Source organism: Anopheles moucheti, chromosome X (genome assembly GCF_943734755.1).
Source record: "Anopheles moucheti chromosome X, idAnoMoucSN_F20_07, whole genome shotgun sequence".
Classification (NCBI taxonomy): Eukaryota; Metazoa; Arthropoda; class Insecta; order Diptera; family Culicidae; genus Anopheles; species Anopheles moucheti.
In genome coordinates this window covers 5,552,559-5,575,669 of record NC_069142.1, presented here as the reverse complement: position 1 = coordinate 5,575,669, position 23,111 = coordinate 5,552,559, and the positions used below count along the sequence as shown (strand labels likewise).

Genomic DNA, 23,111 nt, shown 5'->3' with positions numbered 1-23,111 from the left:
TTTTATTGTATGCCGTATTTGCTGTCTCTGCGCGCGGCCTTAGAATTCTTATCGCTTTCTACTAATATCGTTTCCTTCCTATAGTTTTGTGATCAGTTTTTTTTTTCTTTTATCGCTTGCCTCTCCACCACACTTTTCTCTACATCCTTCAAAGTGTGTTATGTTTTTTTTTTCCACTTCTCTACCCTAAGTCCTTTGCGCGGTCTGGCTCCGCGTTCGTCGTGCGCGGCGAGACGCGAGAGGCAGATGGCAAAAAATAACTAAAACTTATTTGAAAAAAAAAAAAACGTGTGTAGGTTTTTCACTAATCCTATAAAAATGAAAAAATATGGTTCAATTCATGAAGACTGACGAAAACGGGGGCGATAGAGACAAAAAAAAACGAAATTAAACGTTAAGTATAATGCAACTATTTCTCCAATTGAATTCGGACTAATACTCCTACCTTCTTTCTCCCTTTTTGTGTGCGACACCTATCCCTCTCCACGATATTGTTCCATCGTCAAATTGTCCAACCTTTTAGTCCATCTTTTCCCTATTTTTTTCGCACCCATTCCGCATCCTCCATTAGTACTTTCGAGTTTTTATCATCTTCTAATTCCTCTACCAGCCCCGTGTACTAAAACTGTTTAATTCTTACGCTTTTTGTTTTGTTTTGTCCTATAAAATGTTACTTCAAATTTTATTACAATGTTTCCGCCTCGCACTTTGCAATGTGGGGGGGGGGGGGGGGGGGGGGGTGATGGGAGGAAGGGGAAGGGAGCGGAAATTGGGGATTGGGGAGGAAAATTGTGTGTGTTGTTTGTGTGCGTGTACGTGTATGGACGTGTGGTGGTGTTGTGGCACTTCAAATATCTAGTTTTCTCTTTGCGACACCATTTATCGATGCGCAATGGGCATGTTCACTGTTCCTATAATGATGCTGCTCCATACCAACACACACACACACACACACATATGGGCACGCACCCACACACACACAACAAAAAACGGTCTGGACGTCGCGGTTTTTTATTTAGTTCATCTTCATTTCATTTGCTTCTTAATCTTAAACTGTACTTGTCGTGTTTGCTTGGTTGTGTTTAATTATGTTGGATGTTTTGTATGTTTTTCTTTTTTTTCTTCCTTCCCTTATATGATTTTTGTTTTAGCGCCTAATATAATGCGTCCGGCTTGCTTACTTTTAATCTACTGCAACACACTCACACTCACACACACACGGCACGCACAAACCCCTCTTTCAGTGCAGGAAACCACCCCATTTGGCGGAGGGGCAAGGAATTGTGAGGAGCAGTTCAGGATTGGTGGGGGGGGTAGGGGGGGTGTTTCGGTATATAGCGTTAAAGGAAGGTTGCGGGAAGGTGTAGAGAGATGTGACACCACCCGCAACAAACCCGCCACCAACTAGTTGCTGTCCCACAGTAAACGGTTCGCCACCACACACATCAAACAATGTATTGCAAGGGGTAGGGAAAAACAAACGTAGTTGAAGAGAAGGCGTCTATCAGTTGTTATAATTAATGCCGAACATTACGCAACTTAAGATGTATGCATCTACAACCGAAACACGGTTTGTCTATCATCATTTGGCGCTAACGGTTAGTCCTTATACTCGTTCTTCCCAACCAAAGCAGTCTTTCTCCAGAGCGTATAAGAGAGTGAATGCAAGCAAGACAAGAAAGGAGGTGAAGGTGAAGGAAGGCAGGAGCGAAGGACGAGAGGGAGATTAGAGAAAAAAAAAACCATTTGTCGCGCGCTTGTCCTCTAAATATGGATTACTTATATTTCTTTTACATATGGTTGATTTGTTAGAACATTTCGTTTTGCCGAATTCGTGTTGTTGTCCTTCTGGCCCTAGGCTCAAGTGAAATTCTAATTTTCCTTTACGACAAGCGTCGCTCGTTCTTACTGTGCGCGTTCCAGAAATACGATCTCGCAGAAGAACGCCTTTTCTTCCTACTGTGTGTGTTGTAGGTTGTAATCCGAATCCTTTCCCGTGCGGGGGGAGGGGTTGTTCGCTAGAGGCTTTAGCTGTTTTTTTTGTTGTTGTTGTATTCATTTTGTTTAAAGAAAAGTAATGAATTAAAGAAAATGGGGATGCATTTGAGAAAGTGAAAAAAAAAGGAAAAATTATAATGATGCATACAGCGACACAATAATGCATTCGTTTTGCACATCGGACGACCCCAAAACCAAACGATGAAGGGAGAGTTTTGGTGGTGTAAAAGTCCGATGTGAAATAACTTAAAATTAACGCTCTAAGAATGTCTTAGAAGAGACACTAGTCGTTTTTTTTTCATGCTTCAAAAAAAAAAACAACCAAATTAACAAAAGGATACACCCCATTTGTATCTTTCTTCTTCCAAGGGCTACCATTCTAAAGGGCGACAAGATAGCTTCAAAGAAAAACGAATAAGATTTGCGATCAAATGAGAATGTGATCGTGTCAATTCGTTATCCGTGAGCTAGCGCTTAATAATGTGCTACACCACCGCTTGTAATATTTAAGAACCTGTCTGTTTGTGTGGGGCTCCTTAAAAAAAAAAGCGCTACTATTACACGCGCGCATACAACGCACGTTTTTTTAAACCAATATAATTCCCTCAGTTTTGCTTGCTTTAATTCTTTACAGTGACACCCACCCCCACCGCGTGTGGGGGGGGGGGGGGGGTTTCGCTCTCTTTATCCTATGCTGATCTGCGGTGTTCCTTCCTCCTTCCCTCCTCCCATAACACCTGTCTGCTTATAGGGTCTTTTCATCTGGGTAGGGGAGGGGACACAGAGGACTGGGAATCTCTAGAGCATAAATTGCTTATAATAAACGATGCAGTTTCCTAAACCTTCTTACTTAATTCCTTTCCTTTTTGCCTTTCTTGCTTCCAATATGTTTTTATCGCTCTCTCTCTCTCTCTACCTTTCATTTATGTTGTACTTAGATTAGAGTTCGCTCCTTTTCAAACGTAGTGTAATTTTCTCTTTGTGTTCTGTTTCTCTCTTGTATGTTGTAGTTTCACCGCTGTTAACCTAGGTGTGCAAAATATGTATCGATTTATAGACGATTTTACGTTTGTTTGCTCTGTTCCGGAATTTGTTTTTTTGTGTTGTTTATCATGGGGTTGTGGCATATGATATAAAAAAAAACAAATAAAAATAATGCCTGCGCCTAAAGTACATTCGTACTTTTTATGTTTTTATGAGCATCGATGTTGTGAAGGTGCCTAATTTGCAGGGAGCGGGACAAAGCTATTGTTTTTTGTGTTTTTCTTTATATTTTGGAAACAGGGTTAGAAGAAATGATAATGTTTGGTTGTGCGGGAGGAAGCAAGTAAGAGACGGTTATGAAAATATGAAGTTTTTCTTTGTAAAGGGGGATGCGCTGGGAAGGTGTGAGGTGGTGTGTGAATGGGTGTGGTGTTGCCGCCTAACCCGCCGACACACATTACTCATTATCGTCCTCATCACCATCCTCCTCGTCGTCGTCATCGTCGTGCTGCTGTTGCACGGCGGCGGCGGCTGCTGCGGCAACGGCCGCGGCCTGCTGCGCCTGGACGACTTGCGCCTGTAGCTGGGCGGCGGCCACCTGCTGCACATGCTGCGGGAGATGTTGAAGCCCTGCCTGTTGCAACTGTTGCGGCAGGTTCAAACCAGGTGTGCCGCCACCTTGTTCATTTTTACACTTCAGCTTATACTCGGTCATCTCCTACGAGTGGTGCATATACAAAGAGAAGAAAGCAAAATAAGCATGAGCATATGTTAGCATGATTGTCGAAAAACAGCGACGAAGCAAAAAAAAACACAACGAATCGGTGTAGCTTACCTGTTCATATCTTTGCTTGTCCTTTTCAGCCATTTGTTCGTACTTCTGCTTTATTTCCGCATCCATATCGGACCACTTTCGGCCAAGCTCCTTCGCGATGTCACCCACACCGTATTCCGGGTTCAACGCCTTAACCTTGTTCCGCTCATCGTGACAGAACCAGAAAAATGCCGAACTAAAAAATAACAAAGCATATAAACATGAACAGGAACAGGGATTTCACACGGCACAAGATGAGAAGGATGTGCGGTCGACTCATATTGACGGCGTTGACTTGTACTTACAGCGAACGCTTCGGTGCGTTGGGATCCTTAAACTGCTTCCGCTTTTTGCCCCGTCCTACCACGGCGCCCTTCGGAGGCACATAGCTTTGCATTTCGAGCTCGTACCGAGCCTTATCCTTCTCAGCCATCTCGTGGAAACGCTGCTTCTCCTTGTCCAACATCGTCTGTAAAGAATAAATCGGGTAGAGCAGCCGTATGGAATGGTATAATGATGATGATTACGTTTACACTCACGGGAGTGAAAACTTCAAACCCATAGAGTCAATCAGTGCTCCCCCATCTACTTTCGCTCTCGTCCACCCTCTGAAGGCATATTAATTACACCTTGTAAAAACTTAATCCCAACTCATTTCAGTGTAAAAAATCATCATGCTGACATTATCATAATCAGCAATAGTTCAATAGGCAGAGCGAGAAAGCATAAAGATTTTTTTCCCCCTTTCCGTAATACCCCATTACGTAACCTTAAAAATCACCCATCCCGTCTGCTACACCGGATTACTTACCTTCCATCGTTCGGCACATTTGCGGGAAAATTCGGCAAATATGACCTGCTCCTCTGGATGTTTCTTCTTATGCTCTTCCCGGCAGGTTTGCACGAAAAACGCGTACGCCGTCATGCGCCCCCTCGGCTTATTGTCTTTAACCTTACCACCAGCAACGGTGCCGGTGACCATTTTGTTCAGAATTACATTGTTCTGAACATGCGTTTGACTCTGGAAAAGATAAAATGGTATAACACAGGATGAGAAAAGGAGATTGTAATTAGCGGAAAAAAGGGGGTTGAAAGTGTTAAATCGCTTGAATTTGGGCCGCAAAACATACTGAGACAAATCCTGGGGCGGGTTGGAGTTTTAAGACTAATGTCCCGAATGCAGACCAAATTCCAGGAGATACCATTCGAGGATTTTTTTCAAGAAAAACCAATAGAACCCTGTTCATTCCAATATCGTAAGCTTTAATCACGAGCCGTAAGTCTTCTGCACTGGTTTCCGAATTTTCTGCCATCACGAATCTCACAAGGGACGTTCACACCTTACAGACACCGACACCGAAAAGAAAGAACAATCGCTCAAGGGCTCCTTTGTCGACAGTATGTATGTTAACCTAGGATGGCAGATTATGTCACATTCAACTTCCTATTCCTGTCAGGAGATCTGTCAGACAATAAAGCCCTTTAGCCCTTTTCTACACAGTTGAGTTGAGGCCACAGTTGATTTGAGCTAAATGACACCCACTGATTCCTCGTACTATTATTATTATTTTTTTAATCATAAATAAAAGATATCAAAGTTAAAAATAAAAGATATAAAAAAAATCATAAATAAGATTCTTATTATGAGCTTTTTTCTAAGTCCGTGAAGTAGTCAGTATCGACAATGAACAACCACGAAATCCATATATGTTTTCTAATTATGTTTTCTAATTAAAATTGGATTCTTTTTTGGCATCGGTATTTGAAAGGGCGGCGTTCAATTTGTTTTTTTTTTACATTTGTTTTTTGCTCTAGGGTTTGTTCAAGCTTGGAAAAACCTTTAGCAATTTTCAGCCCTTGGAAAAAATCCTTTAATTTATTTTTAAACCATCACTTTTCTTGACGTGACACTTTTCCATTTGTACTAGATAATTAGAACTTAATTCTCTTTTTTGTTTTGATTGCGATTTGGCCCTTTTTCCCTATTCCTATTTTACTTTTCCATATTTTTTTTGTATATGTTCTTTGTGTTTGTTTTTGGTATTCTAGTTTTTTGTTGTTCTGTTTTTTTCTCTTCTCTTCTCTCTGTGCAGTGCAAAACGACAATTCGCAAAAGTCTCTTTACGACTGTATGGCTTGTTTTTTGTTATCTCTTGTTGTTTTTTCCTCTTTTTTCTCATTTCGTTATGTGCTTTTCCAATTTTTTCTCTTTTCCAATATTTATGTATTCTATATTGTTGTCTTTAGTAATATTTCCAAATTTTTATTTTCTATTTTTTTCTTCTTCTACTTCTATATACCGCTTATCGGATCGTGTGATACGACCATGAGTAACTTTGTACTTACTAAAAGCAAAATTGTAAAAAAATATATTAGAATCGTATTATAAGGCATTAGAAAAAATAGATGCAATTTTTTTGTGCAAATTGTGCGAAATATATGAATAATTAATTTTACCGGTTTATCGTATTTTTTTTTTGTAAGGATCATGCCCACTTTGAAGAACCAATAAAAGAAAAACGTCTTTAAGATGCGGCAATATATAAACAGCAATAGAAACATGAATAGTGCACTAATTTTCATCCGACTGGTGCATCGATGTTGGAATGCGCACACAAATTTTATTTTTTTAATCTAACCGAACAACTACCACAGTACCACCCGTCAAAGGGCTTTTGGTTGTGTGCACCTTGGACGCGGTGCGGGCGGTGGTACTGGAAATGTCATTCCCTTCAAATGTGCGGTGATTGATTGGACCCTTAAAAAAAGAGCATCTTCGGGCGAGCTGGCTTCCGGCAGACGAATCGCCCTTTTTCACCGGTGCTGGCTTACTGAGTGGTCGTGTTGGACGCGTGCTCTCCCCCAAAGGAAAGAACTGTTACCATGTAAAGGTGCTGTGCGTGGAAGTGAAGTGTAGAACAAAGGCTTGATGTGAATGCTTCATCAAAGTGATTAGCTAATTTACATCGATTTGCGGATTTACTCAGTACATTATCACAAGTGGTGAAGTGAATTTGTGCAACATCGACCAATTTTTCACCCTGGCCGTATCAAGTAAGTACTATCACTGCCTAATTGCTGTTCGCCTCTCTCCCTATCGGAAATCGGGGGCACACAGTGTTAAAAATGTGCCCTTTTTTTCTCTGGCATGAAAAAGGGACTTTTTTATCGAATTGAAGCGACGCATATTGTACAATAGTTCGATATTTCATGTGTGAATATATTGCCCGTAATGAACAAAGTTCGCAACATTGATACGTATTTCACCAAAGTGTCAGTCTTGTTACATTTCTCACTGTCTCTCTCATTCGCCCTTTTCTTCTAACCCTATTCGCATGGAATGGCGACGGTGGTGGTGAACATGATCTGATCTATTCGCTAGAACAAAAACGTAAGTTCGCGCCAATATGTACGGCGTCCGTTTGTCGAACGGGACGCCATTTGTCATCGACGTTGGAAACAATGGGCATGATTGTTCTTGAAACGATTCGTGAAACGAAAGTTGCTCGAGCTAATTTTTGCGTCTCGCTTTATGAAATGTGCGAGCGAATTAAAATAAATTGTCGTCGCCGAATTGCTAAAAGCCGTGCGCCATATTTTAGGCGAAGCGGAAAAGCTTGTGTATGTTTTAGTTTGTAGTATGTTCTCGTTATATATGATTACCAACTTAAATTGATCTACAGGTGAATACGACATTGTTCAACAACTTCACTCCATGGATGCAGAACCAGGAAAACATTTGTTGCGGGGAACAGAAAAAATTGAGATTGTCCATCTTGTAATATATGATGACCACCTCTTTTTTTTCTGTAGCCTATCAACAACGCCGCGTCTGAAATATTTGGTGTTGAAGCAGTTGCATTTTCCTCCATTGAAGCAGAACCAAGAAAATCATTGGCTGTTGGGTGCTTCGTAGTATGAAGGGTCATAACGTGGTTTAGTAATCGTTGTGCTCTTCATACTGTGTATCATACTTCAGTAAAGCGTCGAAGAATTGTGACACTAATAATTGCATTAGTTTTCCGAATTTTCCTACACAAACAGCTCCTATTCCAGATCCGATTCTGATTATCAATCTTCTCCTATCTTTTCAGTTCCATCAGAAACCGAGGCCTTCGTCGAAGACTCAAACATCAGTGGAAAGGTAAGTGATCTTCATTAAACTCACTTCACTCCATGGATGCAGAAGAACCAGGAAAACATTTGTTGCGGGGAACAAAAGAAATTGAGATTGTCCATCTTGTAATATATGATGGACATCTCTTTTTTTTCTGTAGCCTATCAACAACGCCGCGTCGAAATATTTGGTGTCGAAGCAGTTTCATTTTCCTCCATTGAAGCAGAACCAAGAAAATCATTGGCTGTTGGGTGCTTCGTAGTATGAAGGGTCATAACGTGGTTTAGTAATCGTTGTGCTATTCATACTGTGTATCATACTTCAGTAAAGCGTCGAAGAATTGTGACACTAATAATTGCATTAGTTTTCCGAATTTTCCTACACAAACAGCTCCCATTCCAGATCCGATTCTGATTATCAATCTTCTCCTATCTTTTCAGTTCCATCAAAAACCGAGGCCATCGTCGAAGACTCAAACATCAGTGGAAAGGTAAGTGATCTTCATTAAACTCACTTCACTCCATGGATGCAGAAGAACCAGGAAAACATTTGTTGCGGGGAACAAAAGAAATTGAGATTGTCCATCTTGTAATATATGATGGACATCTCTTTTTTTTCTGTAGCCTATCAACAACGCCGCGTCTGAAATATTTGGTGTTGAAGCAGTTGCATTTTCCTCCATTGAAGCAGAACCAAGAAAATCATTGGCTGTTGGGTGCTTCGTAGTATGAAGGGTCATAACGTGGTTTAATAAACGTTGTGCTCTTCATACTGTGTATCATACTTCAGTATAGCGTCGAAGAATTGTGGTACAATTAATTGCATTGCGTTTTATTGTATTTTACCACATGTAATTTTAACTATTTTTTTACTAAAGCGGTGATTGCCTGTTTTCGCCTGTCTTTGCAATCCACATTAACAAATCAGTTCCTCCAATGTATGATTATAGCGTAGATTTGTTCTTTTTTTTATGTACGATTCAAATGCTACATAATGGTGTTAATACCAAGATCAAGAAACTATAAAACGGGGTACGACAATGTTTTCTTATTATTTTGGTCGATTGTTTTTGACGCGCGTTGTATCTTTGTGGCTGTGACAGATTTGGCATGAAGCGGTCACACGTACCTGATGCTGTTGAGTTTGCTGTTGCTGCTGTTGTTGCTGCTGTTGCTGCTGTTGCTGCTGTTGTTGCTGCTGTTGCTGCTGTTGCTGCTGTTGCAGGGAGTTGTCAAGCGCGTTCTGGCCACCCGGATACCACCACTGGGTGGTGGGTGCTGTGCTGGACATGGTCGGGGGGTCACCGGGCCGCGCCACCACCGTGCTCATGCCGAGCCGGTAGTCGTATGGTGCGTTCGAGGTGGACACCGTCACGCCCGACATGGTGGTGACCGGATTCTGAAAGCTGTTGGCCATTTTGTACGAGAACAGCTGCTGGGTAGCGGATGTGGACGTTGTGCTGTTGTTCCGGGCGCTGTCGTTCTGCTGCTGCTGTTGATTCTGCTGCTGCTGTTGCTGCTGTTGCTGTACCGCGACCTGATGCTGCAATTGGGCCGCCTGCTGCTGGGCGAGCTGCTGTTGATGGTGCTGGTTGATGAGATGCTGATGGTGCTGCAGTGTCTGCTGTTCCGTCGACGAGATGCCACCCGGCCACCAGACGGCGTCCTCACGCGTACCCCAAGCACCGCGATGGTGCTCCGACATCTTCCTCTGCTGCTAGCCGACACACGACACGCGGTACGCGCACGCTGGCGGCTATCGTACACTCACGCACACACACCCGTGAAACGATGGAATGCAGATGGTGTGAGAGTTTTGGCTGGTGGTGGTGGTGGTGGGGTGGAGGAGGGGGAAGGTTGTCGGGATCGAAAGAGTTGATTGTTAGCACTTTGTGAATGCCTTCACGGTACTTCAAACAACTTGATTGCTGTCTGCTTGCTCCTCTGCGCTGCTGGTTACCGTTTTTCTCGACAACCGACGATCGCCAAAATCAGCAAACGAACCAAGCAATTCCGCACATAAGGGGAGAGTTTTCTCTGACACCTGCCACGGAGAGTGTGTCTTCTTGTACCGCAACCGTTACCGCTGCTTACTTTTGTGTTTCGAGGGTGACGCCCGCGGTGTTTGTCCGGTGTTGTCGGAAGCGATGGATTACGCGCACATACACACGTTCACACTCTAAACTAAACTGGGTTTCGATGCGAAAAGAACCAAAAACAAACGCGAAACTGCAGGGTGTTGGGAAAACGTTGGGAATAACTGGTGGCTTGTCTGTTAGTTGGCGTTGTTACTTAAGAGACACAACCCTGCTTCGACGCCAGCTTAACTCGTTCTGTCAATGTTCGCTCCTGCCACTGTTGCTGCACTGACGGTTGAAGGCAAAATAGATGTTTTCGACGTTCGGCCACTGCTCCTACTCATCCTAAAAGGATGGTGTCCCGCTGCTGGTTCCGGGTACGATACACACAACACCAACACCAGATCACAGCAGTACTACTGGTATCTCTCGCTCTCCACAAAAACCGCGCAGCCTTTACTCAAGCGTCCACGTGGTTTCCCTTCTTGATCGCGTCCGGACGGAGAAGACACTGACAAACCTTCTCCTTTCGCTGCTTACGATGACGCGACGATACAACGATGCCCGACAGTGTCCGCGCCAGCGGTGCATCAGTGTAAGGATTAAAGTGGGAGCGGGAGAGAGGCGTATTATGTATGTGTATAGTTGTTATCCGATAGTGTGTTCGCCGCTTTGATGAAATTCACTGTTTTGCTGTGCTGTGTGGTTGCTGCTGCAGGAACCGTTTTCTTGTTTCCTTTCCGCTAAACTGTTTCTCGCTGCTCGTGTGTCACTAGCAATTTTCCGCGTGTTTGTTTTTGTTTCTCACAAACAACATCATCACCACACAACTAAACGCACACGGTCAAGCACGGATGCACTTGTTTTTTTTTTTTCAGGCGCGTGCGCGAACTCTCGTTTTGCTACTTTTTCTTGTGTTATTTTCTCTCTTTCACACTCACTCGATATCAATCACACGCACCGAAGGGTGTGTGCGCTTTTGTTCTGTTGTTTCGCTAACTGCACTTTTGCATAATAATAAACAAACAAAATCATTAATATAAACGCACAAATTCAACCGAACGGAGTAAGTTCATGCGCGCGCGGAGTATTTGTGTATGTGTGTGTGTCACTTCATTTAAATAATATTTGTGTGTGTTTAGAAATTCCAATACACTACAAGATTGAATTGTTTTATTCCTGCCTGCAACGCCCCAGGAATTTTGCGAATATTTACAACAGTATCGAATTTATCACATCATTTTTGGGGATGCTGCGTGCGTGTGTTTGCATTGGGTACATTTATCACTTCCGGAACAATTAAAAAAAAACTACAAAAAAAGCACACTACTGTCTTTCAGCCATGCACGGCTTCTCATTAATCGATGGCGAAGAACACATAAGCTGGGTCAGTTGGTTGGTAGGGATCGTTAATTTTAACACCGTCTGGCGAGTTGCGAGATGCAAACTAATATTTACCCATTCCCCACAGGGTTTTACAGTTGCATTTGGTTTTGTACTGTGTATGCAGGGTTTTAAAGTTGTGAAGATAAAAAAAAAGAGGAAATAGTCTTAAAATTGCACTTTTCTTTGTGAGTTAGAGCGCGCCTCGCCTTTCTGTGGGTGCGTGTGTGTGTGTGAGAGAGAGGGTTTGAAAGCACATATTTATGACGTTTCAATTAGCAAATTTAAATACACTTTTAGCACACCGTGATGTGATTGGTTGCAAATTGCACAATTTATGTAAATTGCTTTTTTTATTGCCATGTGAGAGGATGACTAACGCACACCCCGGTTTTCGTTATTCCATTCCATCATCTCTTGGTGTGTGTGTGTGTGTATGCATGTGTGTGCGGTTGTTGGGTAATGAAATTAACACATCGTTTTCAAATACAAACGTCTTATGCACGATTGTGTGATGTGTGTGCCCTTTTCACAGTGCATCAGATTTATTGCATTGTGCATTGCTGCACCCTCAACCCGGAGCCCTCCCCCCCCTCCCCGACACCCTGCTTTGCCGGTGCATCTTTGAAGGCCGGTGCGGGCGACACAGCAAATAATATGCATTTGCGTTTGATTGTCCGGTTCGTTTGAGCAGCCGATAATAAAACGGGCAGGGGATTTAAAACCCTGCTTCCACAGCGTCGTTAAAAAAATCCATTTCTGTAAGTGATGCAATTTCTTTATTGGATGATGCGCGCTGAAAACGACTATTCGAACATTGCCATAAAATATGTTATAGTTTTCCTCATTCATCATCGTTAAGTTCGAAACATTCCCTCCAGCGATCACTATTGCGAGAGGTTTGCATAATTCACTATGCACTCTAAATACTTTTGCTATAAAAATGGAAGTACAGGCGGTCCCCGAGATACTCTATTATAGCGGTGCGCTATAACCCGGAAATCCGCGTAAATCGAATCCATCCATCTTTCAAATTACTAAAAACCGGGTGGTAACCAATCGCATTATCCAAATAGGCCATTGCCAACTGCATTAAGTTTTGGTGCCCTTTCGTTCCATAGCGGGTTTAAAATTAATAACGTTTTAAAATTCGTATTATGGTGCACACCCCTGCATAAGTTTGTTCGAAACATTATTGAAATTATCATGAGCGTATCCTCATTATCACCATGAAAGAATGCTTTTGATATTCCTCCTCGCAAAATTCAACAGAAAAATAAAACAATAGCATCTTCTCTAATGGATAAACAGTAATATTTCAAGCTATTTCTCCGCTTCTGCACAAATTGCAACGTGGGACAAAAGAAAAGAATTTTGCTTCGTCGAAATTTTAACGCGCCATCCACACACTCACACACTCACACACACACACTTGAAATGTTTCCTTCTCCTTTTTCGATCGTTCGTTTGTTAGACGGCATGTGTAGCGTCCAGGAACAATCGAAACGATTGTGTTGATTTTGCGGTTGGGCGTTCGTCGCCAAGTCAAAATCGCACACACCGAGAGCGCGCGCAACTCAGTTTTGGGCATCAAATTAGCACACGAAGGTGTCATTTCGCCGGTGAACGCAGACGTGTTAGGACGTGCTCTGCGGAAAAGTTTGCGTGTAAGTGATTTGTTTTATATTGGAATTACATCCGAAGTTACAGTTTTGGATTGCTTACCGAGCTAAGCGTAGCTGAAATAATTGCTCTAAAGTGTACCACGTAAAACCACGTGCCCGTGGTGTAAAGGGCACCACGGTACAAAACTTAGTGCGACAAAAAGGAGACGCGTATGGTGTTTTAAGTGTTCTGATACAGTTTCTAACGTTTTTCCTCCATTTTTACGTGTAAGGTTTTACCCGAAAGTAAGTAAAAACGGCATGAGCAACGGCGTTCTTCCCAAGACGCAATAGAAACTTACACTAACATGCAAGACAAAAAGCACACAAGAGATACAATCTTTGAGTTTTACAATATCAAACATATAGTGAAATGAAAGGGGATGCAATTTCTTCATCCTCTTTTTCAGGGCTTTCTTCTACCCTATTTTTTCATTATTTTCATCCCTCTGTTTTGGTGATTAAAAACGCAAGTAATTTTTGTTTTCGTCACGTATGACCCAGAACTATGTATGACCCAGGTGTATCCTTTTCGGGGAATAGTTTTTGAGCAACCAACAACAGTAACAATAGCCATACGCGTGCGTGCGCGTGTGTGTGTGTGTGAATGTGTGCGCTTTAATACGGGAGGCTCCAAGATGTGCGTTTGTGTGTGTGTGTACAATAGCAACGGCAGCACACCATCATCACACTCCAGCCAAAATGGTGGACGCATCACAGGAAGGGTGAGGAAGCAAGGATAATTCCGTCGCGGTTACTTCCTATTCGAACATCCACCAAATTCCCATTTCAATCCTTTTGTAGCAGAGCAGAATTAAATTTAACAAATATTACCCACATATATGCCGTCATAATGGAAATATAAATACAATAAGTATTACCCACATATAATTACACGTGCTCAAAATACAGACGCACGCACCCCAAGGCAAGATGAAAATAATTCAACATTCCTAGAAGCGCTCAAAATAAAGGAATTTTCTTTTATACATCGCTATAAAAAAAACCACGATGGACACGGCTTAGGCGCGTGCCTTTTTGTTGTGTGTGCGTGTGCCCCGTGGTACAGTGGTGATGATAACGCTTTAGAGTTTCATGCCGATTGTTTACAAGCCCGGGTTAGAGCGTTGTGTTTCGGTATTTAGCCGCGACCGGGCCCATATATTGGTGACTAAATTGCATTCTCGAAACAAATCATAACAACAAAAAGGTCACAAAACAATTTCATCCGGAGAGGGTGCCACAAACCCGCTTCTGGTGTGTGCGTGTGTTGCTTCTGGGGCGGATAATAATGGATGCGCTCCGTTCATGGGGATGCGCGCTGTGTATTGACCGCGCCGAACACAAAATGGCAGCAGTGCAAGCGAGACAGCAAGAAGGGCTATCGTGTGTTCACCGTCACACGCGCGCTCATCAACGCAAGCCGGAACACACCGCACGCACGCATACACACATACTCGATTGCGACCACGTACCGGATGAGAGAGTGAGTGAGTGTGGGTATGATCATGTACCGGAACGTGAGCACACGCGCGCGCGGGCGCACTCTTTCTCACGCGCAGAGGAGACGCTCACACAACTGCACATTCGTACACGAGCACCCGTCAGTGTGTTAGTGAGCGCAAGCAGGACAAATGGCAAATTGAGGGCCAACTGAGAAAAAGCCAGGCGGGAAAGGTGCTCAGTGAAAAATCGATCCAAAAATTGAGTACTTGCGCCGCGCGTTTGAAATAAAAACAAAATCAACGTAATGTTCCAAGAAGTAAACACATTTGGAATTATTTTTAAACATTAGACTAGAATGTATTCACTTGTTTAGTATTCGCTTTTGTTAAACTGCAACCTAATTTCCCTTTTTATTCAAGTCTTTTTTTTCCTTTTTATGAATTGAAGATGATAGCACCCAATGCTACAGGGTTTTGGTTTCCGCTCCTTTACGAGCCCTCGCACACACACAAATGCACCGATGGGTTATAAAAAAGTAGCCAAATCATTAAAGCAATAAAAGGATAATTATGTCACGTACACCAGAAATAAAACGTGAAATAATTAAATTAAAATTTATTTGCTGAAATTAGGACGAAAATAATATTCTCTTGCTGGGAACGGAATGTCTGCTCCTTGTTTTCCCCCAAATAACATGCCGTAAGACGCGTATTAAGCGTTAAGTGGTACAGCGAGTCAGGAGGAAGGAGGAGATTGGTAAATGCGCGCGCGAACCATCATGGCGGCAGCGAATGTGAGTGTGTGTCATGCTGTGTGGTGCGTTTACACAGCCGTCATATTACGCGTAAGCAGCCGAAAAAGCGCGCGCGAATTGCAGCTGCGTTTTCTTTTACGCTGGATGTAGAACCGTTCAATGTGGGAGCAACGCATCAAGACGGACACGATTTCGTATCCCTAAAATAACCCAAAAAAGGGTGGGATATTTTATGGAATTTTATTCAGTTATTTTGATGGTGACGGCCCTTTGCCGTATTTTTAGCCGCATTTGGGCTGAAGCAAGTACATATTTCTCCAGGCATTTGCTTCTTGTTGTTCGCCTTATATCCCGGTGTATGTTCATTTCATTTAACTTATGTAATATTAAAGCGATATTCAAAATAGAACGAGCGTGTTTTTCTGATGCGCATTTGCTACGTTTCTTACGCGGAAAATCCCACAACAGATTTTTCAATATCTACTCGAAAATAATACCTCCACAAAAGGGGCCCAAAAGACTTTACACACAGCAACGCCAACATCGCCCGTTGTTTTTTTCTTTGTTGCATATGCGAGCTGTCTCGCTCTTTCATGATGTTTCTTCTAGTTTCTCTTTTTCCTCCACGAAACGCGGGCGCGCGAGATTGTTAGCCACCATGTTGTGTTGGCATAGAGTTTTTTTTTGTTTGATGATGATGATGACTTTTGATTTTATTTTTAGCTTATTAGGTTTAAAAAATATTGCTTTTGCTTTTAATTACAAGTATAAACATCAAAACAAACTCTCACTATAAGTACCAGGCATCTGGATAATGGCTGTGTGCATCGATTATATTAAAAAGTAACTCAAAAACCATCCTAAATAAACGTGGTTTGTGATGTTTCCACTTCCTTTGGTCAAATTGATGGTAACGAAAAAAAACAAGCAGTCCAAAAATGATACCCAAGCTTCACACAGCTGTCAAATTAGGAGATTTCTAAAAGTTAAAACAAAAAAAACAGTAAACAATTTCGAAACGTTACCTATTTCGATTAAATCGTATGTATCGTCTCTTTTAAGTGCAAAAAAACGAAGATAATATATATAATGGCGGCCCCGAAAACCCGATCAGGGACGCCATTGCGCACGCAGCACGCGGTGAGCGAACGAAGCGAAGTGTTGTGAGAGTGTATGAGTGGTTTTAACGCTTACAGTCATGCACTGTCGCCGCCGCTCAGTAGAATAACCCAACCAGTGTGTGAGATGGGAGCGTGAGTGCCGAACATGAGAGTGAGTCAGTCTTCTCACTACTTCTATCGGACAACGATTGAACCGTTCACTATGGAAACGATCAAGGACAAAAAAATAACACGCACGCACAACCGACCAAACAACGCGCGGGCACCTCTTAGTGAATGTGTTTTTAATCACGAGCGCGCGCTTAATTATTTTTTTTGCTGCACCACAAATTAACGCTACTTGATAGTATTTATGTTATTATTTTAAGAGAAAAAAAATTCAGTGATAATGAGGATGATATTTTTTATTTTAATCATTCTAAAATTAATTTAAACCATCAGAAGAGGATAATAAAACAAATTGCTAACACAATTTGGCAATATGCAATATGTGGAGTTTTTGCAATCTAACTCGTAGTATCCACCATGATTGTCTCCTTTTCCATTAAACTGAGAGAAGTTCAACGAACTAATACGAGTTTACCACCACCATTGCTGTATTATTCTTCATTTTCATTTTCCATTCATACTGGAAGAGAAAATGGGAAGCATTTTTCAACCAAGCGCTCTAAACACGCATATGCATCGATTCATATTAAGGGAATGTAAGTTTAAGTAAGCTTTTTAACTCTTTTTTACCAAGAAAATAAATAAACCACGTTTTTCTCTTTTTCGACTTCCATTTTTTTTCAACAAAAGAAAACGACAGTGCGGAGGGAAGAAAAATTACCTATACACACGCGCGCACACACACGTTTAAGCACTCACACATCATAGCGTAAAAATGTACCCCAAATACATTAGAAAGAGACGGGACACCGGAAAGAGAACCCCGTTTATGTGAAATGTGTATGTGTGTGTGATACTTGGAGCTACATGGATGAGATAGAGTGAAAAAGCGAGATATAACTCGTACGCAAATCCAACAGTGAAATACACCACTCCTTCTCACACGTCGGGCGCGCACTAACACTTCCGGCATTTACTAAGCATAAGATTTTTTACGACATTTTGCAGTGAGAAACTGTTCCTAATCTTTTCAAGTTCTTGTTTCATTTCAGGGTTACAGAAAATTACTACTCAATTTGTGGTTCTGGAACAAGCATTTCCATTTTTGCCCGAAAATCGTGTATAGTATGAGAAGGAGAGAGAGAGCAACACACTGTAGATCACGCACACACAATACACCGAGCACACACGCACGAAACATTTTCATTTTCGGTTTCATCCAGCTTCTTTTAGCGCTCTCCCGCACCTCCTTAAAAACGTTTTAAATGAGGGATGAGAGCTTGCTTTCTTTTTAGAAGGCTGGTGCTGCTGCTGCTGTTTTTGTTGCTTGGGTCGCTGCAGCTTCGGGAAGCCCATTAGCTGGTGATGGGCATTTGTTTGAATTGTGTGGTGTCATTTTAATGAAGGTTGATTGTGCGTAGTTTTCTCGTTTGACCGGATAATTTTCGAACTAAAATACAGCATTCCAATCCGATTAAACACCAATCCGGGGTTTTTGAAAATTCCAAACATTCTTCCTTTCCTTTCAATTAAAAAATAAAAAAAAAACCTGAACCGGTGGCGCCACCGATCTCTCTTCCCATCTTTTTTTTTCGCACCGGCACTCACGTAACAACACTTATTCACCCCATTAAGGAACGCTGCCTACTGCTACTGCTACTGGCACACTGTGTGATGCTGGTAGTGGTGTTGCTGCTGCTGCTTTTTTTGAGCGGTTGATAGTGAACAAAATCCGGTGCCAAGCGCAAGAGAGACGGGTGGTGTTGTGACCAAAAGAGATAACTGTTGGAGCGACGAGGACGCACGAAATTTGGAAGCCATAGTAGCGCGTCGCTAGCGGCTAGTATACAACACTTCCATTTTTAGTAACTCGCTTCGCAAATACGATCCGGGCACGGTAGTGGTAGTAGTGATGGGTAGTAATAGTAGCTGTTGCTGTCCTTTTTTGCAGTAAGCAAGCAAAATGGCAGCGCGCGCTACCCAACAAACCATTTTAAATTGTGCGGATTTTTAAGCGGGTATCCTCCAACTTTTTTCACACCATCCTTAGAAAAGAGACACTGCCAAAACTACTGGTACATCCCTACAGAGAGGCCTTCATGTACACCGGAAACTAACACCACTGAGAGAATGTGCGGCCTCTCACGCGACGTGACGACGCAGTTGCTGCGCTTCTTCCGTCCTCTCATTCTCTTTCCTTTCCCAATCTGGCCGCGTGGTTCCAACATTAGCTCTAGGTCATTTTAAAAAAATCTTTTCACAGTTTGATTCAATTTTACGTTTGATTGTTATTAACTTATAAATATTTCCCTCTGCGGTCTATCTGCCAAAGGGTTATTGCAATTCAGATGTTTTTTCCTCACTAATTTTAAAACACAACGTACACACGCACACGCAACCTCCCATTTTATGTTCGAAACTATTTTAACACCTTCGTATTCTTCTTGTTGTTGGATCCCAAATTAATCGAAAATGGTGGAGAAAAGGCTCCATTTTTCACACAAAATCGATTGCAATTTTGCCTTGAACGCATATAACTCCACACACATTTACATATTTTATATATACACAAACGCACGCACACACACATGCGCTCAATCTTCTCGTACTGGGGATCTTGAAATGTCCTTTTTTGTTTAAAAAAATCCTGATTCCCAAGCGCCCAAATAGTGCCACAATCCGGGATTCGGGAGACAAAGCGAGAGAGATAGAGAGAGCGCGCGGATCACCAGCTGCGCACCAACCGTGGTGAGAGCGAATGAGAACGAGATACTAATGATGCTGGTAACGCTTTTATAGTGCTTACAGTAGACACCGTACACTGCTGCTTGCTGTTCTGCCCGCTGTCGACCAGCAACTGTACAGTGCCAATGGACGGTCGCTCTACACGGGCCGCGCGCCATGTCATGAGTGTGGGGACGAAGCCACCAGCGGTACTCACCCGTCAGTGAGAAATGTGCGCGCAAGAGAGCGAACGCTGCAAACAAAAAAAGTACATCGAACGCCCAGTGAGTGTTTTGGGTCGATACACATGACGCGCGCGATGTTGGTGCTGCTGACGCACACACGGTGTGGTGTGCGCGCATTCACAATTAGGGATGCGCCATCGCTAGCATCTTTTTCACGCGCGTGTACAAGCACACACAACCATACGCGACGGGAAAGAGGGATGTGTCACAGGCACGCGCGTAGCCAGAAAATGATCTCATTTATCGAGCGCGCGTCCCTCAAGTGTGAGTTTTGTGTGCGTGAGCACTGAAAACACGCAAGCAAAATTTCATCTCATCTCACACGAAAAACTGGGAACAACACACACCATTTGGTTGCGACTGGCGCTTTACACAGTGTGTCAAACACCTTTCAGTGCAAAGAATCAAACTCTCTGAGTTACTCGTTGTGAGCTCGACCTGGTGAGTAATGAGCTATTCTCATCTCACATCCACCAACCGATCTGGAGGAATCTGCAGCTGCCCTGCTGTTTTGTTGTCGAATGGAAAGCAATAGCAACGCATTGTTTTTCTCCATGTTCATATTCTAAAATGCACCCGAAATGACGGATTTTTCATCAGAAGGAAAACAAGCAAAATGTGCGCTATATGCATTTTTATAACGCAGTTTTTATCATCTGATAGGTGAGTTTATGTGAGAAGGGCAAAATAATAGACAAACAAAATATTTAAAAGAATTCCATAGTATGCTTTATCTAAGTTGAAACAAAAATTTTAAAATCATTTACTTTCTAGTCTACAAAAAGAAGGTCTTGAAATTATCTATGCCTTGCTTTCATCCTTCTCCTAAGTGCATCTACTTGCAAAAATGTAATCATTTATAATACACTGTTCCTCAAGTTACAATCATATGCACTATTTTTATGTCCCATTTTGGATCAAATTTCAACAAAATCGAAGTCGTAGACAAGATAAATTACCTCCATTTTATTTCTGTTTGTATTTTTCATCAATTCTTAACGTCAAAAGAATAAAGCAAAAATGCCAAACATAATAAGCTACGCGAATTCGCTAGCTTCTAGGCAAACCGGCCTAATCCGTTACCAAATAATCGTGTTCTAATAGTAACGTGTGTAACCGTGCTATCAGACGGTGACAATTGTCCCGGACACTTTTACTCCGAGACTTTTTGAAGTAGCGCAATCCTGCACAAAAGCGAGTGATAAAGTTAATAAAAGTAAGTTTTTTATATTATTTTTTTAAGACGCCTTTGCCATTATCATCATCATCATCCTTACACCAACTCTTTCCATCATCTTTCCGCAGGATGGTATCCTGCGATCGTAAAAATAATATAATTAATAAAATAAATAATAATTTTATGCCACAACTTTAAATGACTTGTGGTTATGGATACAACTTGTACTTATGAACAAACGACGACAGAACGACAGATAAAATTGAGCTACTTCATACACGCGATGAAAACGTGACGCTGTTTTTTATTTATTGATTTTTCATTGTATTTCATCGAAATCTTAGGCAGAAAGTCTCGGAGGCTTTTTCTCAGAGACAATTGTCACCGTCTGATTGCAAAATGATCCAGGGTGAGAAATAGCGGGTGGCTTTTCACGCTTTGTTTCTTGCGTTTGGTTTTATTTTCGCACACTTGGCACTAGTTCATCCCCTATAATACACACATCAAGCACTAAATGCTACCACTACTAACACGCACACGACTATCGGATCAAGTAGCGTGTGCATTAAGCGAGAGATTGTGTGCGCGCACGCGCTCTCTCGTTGAAGAGAAACCGAGAGCGCGCGCGGGTTGTTTTCCTCTCATTTTGGTACGTCACTTACTTTTAGTACGTTACTCATGCGCGGCGTGGCGCTGTGTGTTCTGGGGCAAAAGCGCTTGATCGCTGTTGACCTGCCGCACACACTAAACCACAGCCCATTGCTAGGGACTACCTATTACTATTGCGCTATTACTTCCCTACACGCTACCACACTTCTCGGCTATGGTTTGTTTTGTTTTGGTGTTTGATAATTGGGAATGTGTTTTGAATGTAGAATTGAATGCACAGTAAGCCAAACGAAATGATTGTTTGAGTTTGCTCTTGCGAGATGCGCCCTATAATTGGATCCTTTTACTTATTTTACCCTTATTACACAAAAATTGGTCTAGTTACTGTTACGTTATTTCCAAACACACACGCTCGTATGTACATAGTTTAATATTTAAAGTGAGTGTCTCGTCGCTTGTTTTTTTTTGTTTGGTGTGTGCGCTCTCACAACGCGTTGATTGTACAGTTTTTTGTTCCAAAATCAGATTTCGACAGTAGTTTTTTTCTGTCAAATAGCTTCGATTTTGGATTAACACATTCTTAACATTTGTATTTAATGCTTGATAGAGTGGATTAAGTATCGATTGCTTTTTCTTGAGTTACAGGATCGGTAACCCTACACAAACACATCGCACACACGCATTATACACTGTAACACACACACACGAACACAGTATCGAAAGGTTACTGGCACGACCCTTTTTGTTTTAGCAATGGTTTAATAAAGGATGGATAAGATTATAGCACCACGCGGAGCATAAGGCTATAATTTTAACGGGAAGGACATCCTCAACACCACCCACCCCACCATCTTCAAGTTTTCCACACCCGCACAAACACACACACACACCCATTAGGGGGTCTACACACTCTAGGTCACACGCACTTGCTGTCCAGTTGGATGGGGAATTGAAGGGTCGAAGAACAATCCGAAGGTGGGTGTTTTGCGGGGTGAAACCGCTCTGGGAAGCTGTTTGAGCCGCTACACGAACACCTCGTGCTTTTTCGTGGCAGCTCGAATTGCACCGTGTGCTTGCCTCCTTGCTGTGTGCCTGCCTTTTTTTCGGGGTTTCTTCTCTTCTGTCTATTGCCTACATAGTCACTTGGCATCTACTGCTTCCCACTGCTATGCTGGCTAAGGCTGCTGCCTGGTGCTTGCACGCGCTTGCTGCTGTTGTATGTTCACTCCACTCACCGTACAATGGGAAAATACGGTAAGCATTCACAAACGTAGCCCGACGGAGGTCAAGGAAAAAAGCAAACCATACTTTACCCGTGCATACGGTGTCAGGGTGGTGCGACCGGGACAGCGCTATCTGCACACCGCTTCCACCAAACCCTCCTCTCATGTACCTACTCAAAAAACTCAACCTATCTCTTACCTCTCCTCGTATGTGTGTGTATCGTACTGCACATCGACTCTCTGGTGTATGTGTACGATTGCTTGTTCGAACGAGAAAGAGAGGATAAGACAGTGTGTGAATTTTTCCTCCATTTTTCAACACACCATCAAATACTATTTCGACAAATAAAAGAATTGATGACGAATATATACTAATAAACAAGGCGTCAAAAGTCACGGCATATCCGTGTATTTTTGCACATATCACTGCGGTTCTGATAGTTTTTAAAAGTAATACCCAAGCCACAGTTTGGATTTTTCTTTCGTCTTCTCTCTTTTTCACGCGCGCTGTGTGAATTTCAATCGGAAACAATACGCACGCACACACTGCTAACAATGAGGAAAAACACTACACGCACACACACTTACACTGTTTGTGCGCGCGTATGTGTTTGTGTGTGAAAAGTTTAATTGCCTGCGAAAAAGCAACGCCGTCGCCATCCCGAGA

At 42.4% G+C, this 23,111-nt stretch overlaps 1 protein-coding gene across 4 annotated transcripts in view; it reads right to left on the bottom strand.

Moving 5' to 3' along the window:
* Positions 1-1,034: 1,034 nt before the first annotated feature.
* Positions 1,035-23,111, bottom strand: part of LOC128307270 (high mobility group protein DSP1-like) — a 42,493-nt gene continuing 20,416 nt past the window's right edge. Inside the window, exons 1-6 of one of the 4 annotated variants that reach the window (XM_053045032.1) lie at positions 22,148-22,308; positions 9,042-10,994; positions 4,608-4,817; positions 4,102-4,265; positions 3,818-3,992; positions 1,035-3,700 (exon numbers count right to left, since the gene is read on the bottom strand). In XM_053045032.1, coding sequence (XP_052900992.1) covers positions 3,440-3,700; positions 3,818-3,992; positions 4,102-4,265; positions 4,608-4,817; positions 9,042-9,617 — 1,386 coding nt within the window. In that variant the 5' untranslated portion in view covers positions 9,618-10,994; positions 22,148-22,308 and the 3' untranslated portion in view covers positions 1,035-3,439. Of the gene's footprint in view, positions 3,701-3,817; positions 3,993-4,101; positions 4,266-4,607; positions 4,818-9,041; positions 10,995-19,272; positions 19,319-22,147; positions 22,309-23,111 lie in introns of those variants that run through there. The other 3 variants (XM_053045029.1, XM_053045033.1, XM_053045030.1) reach the window with 3 other exon arrangements.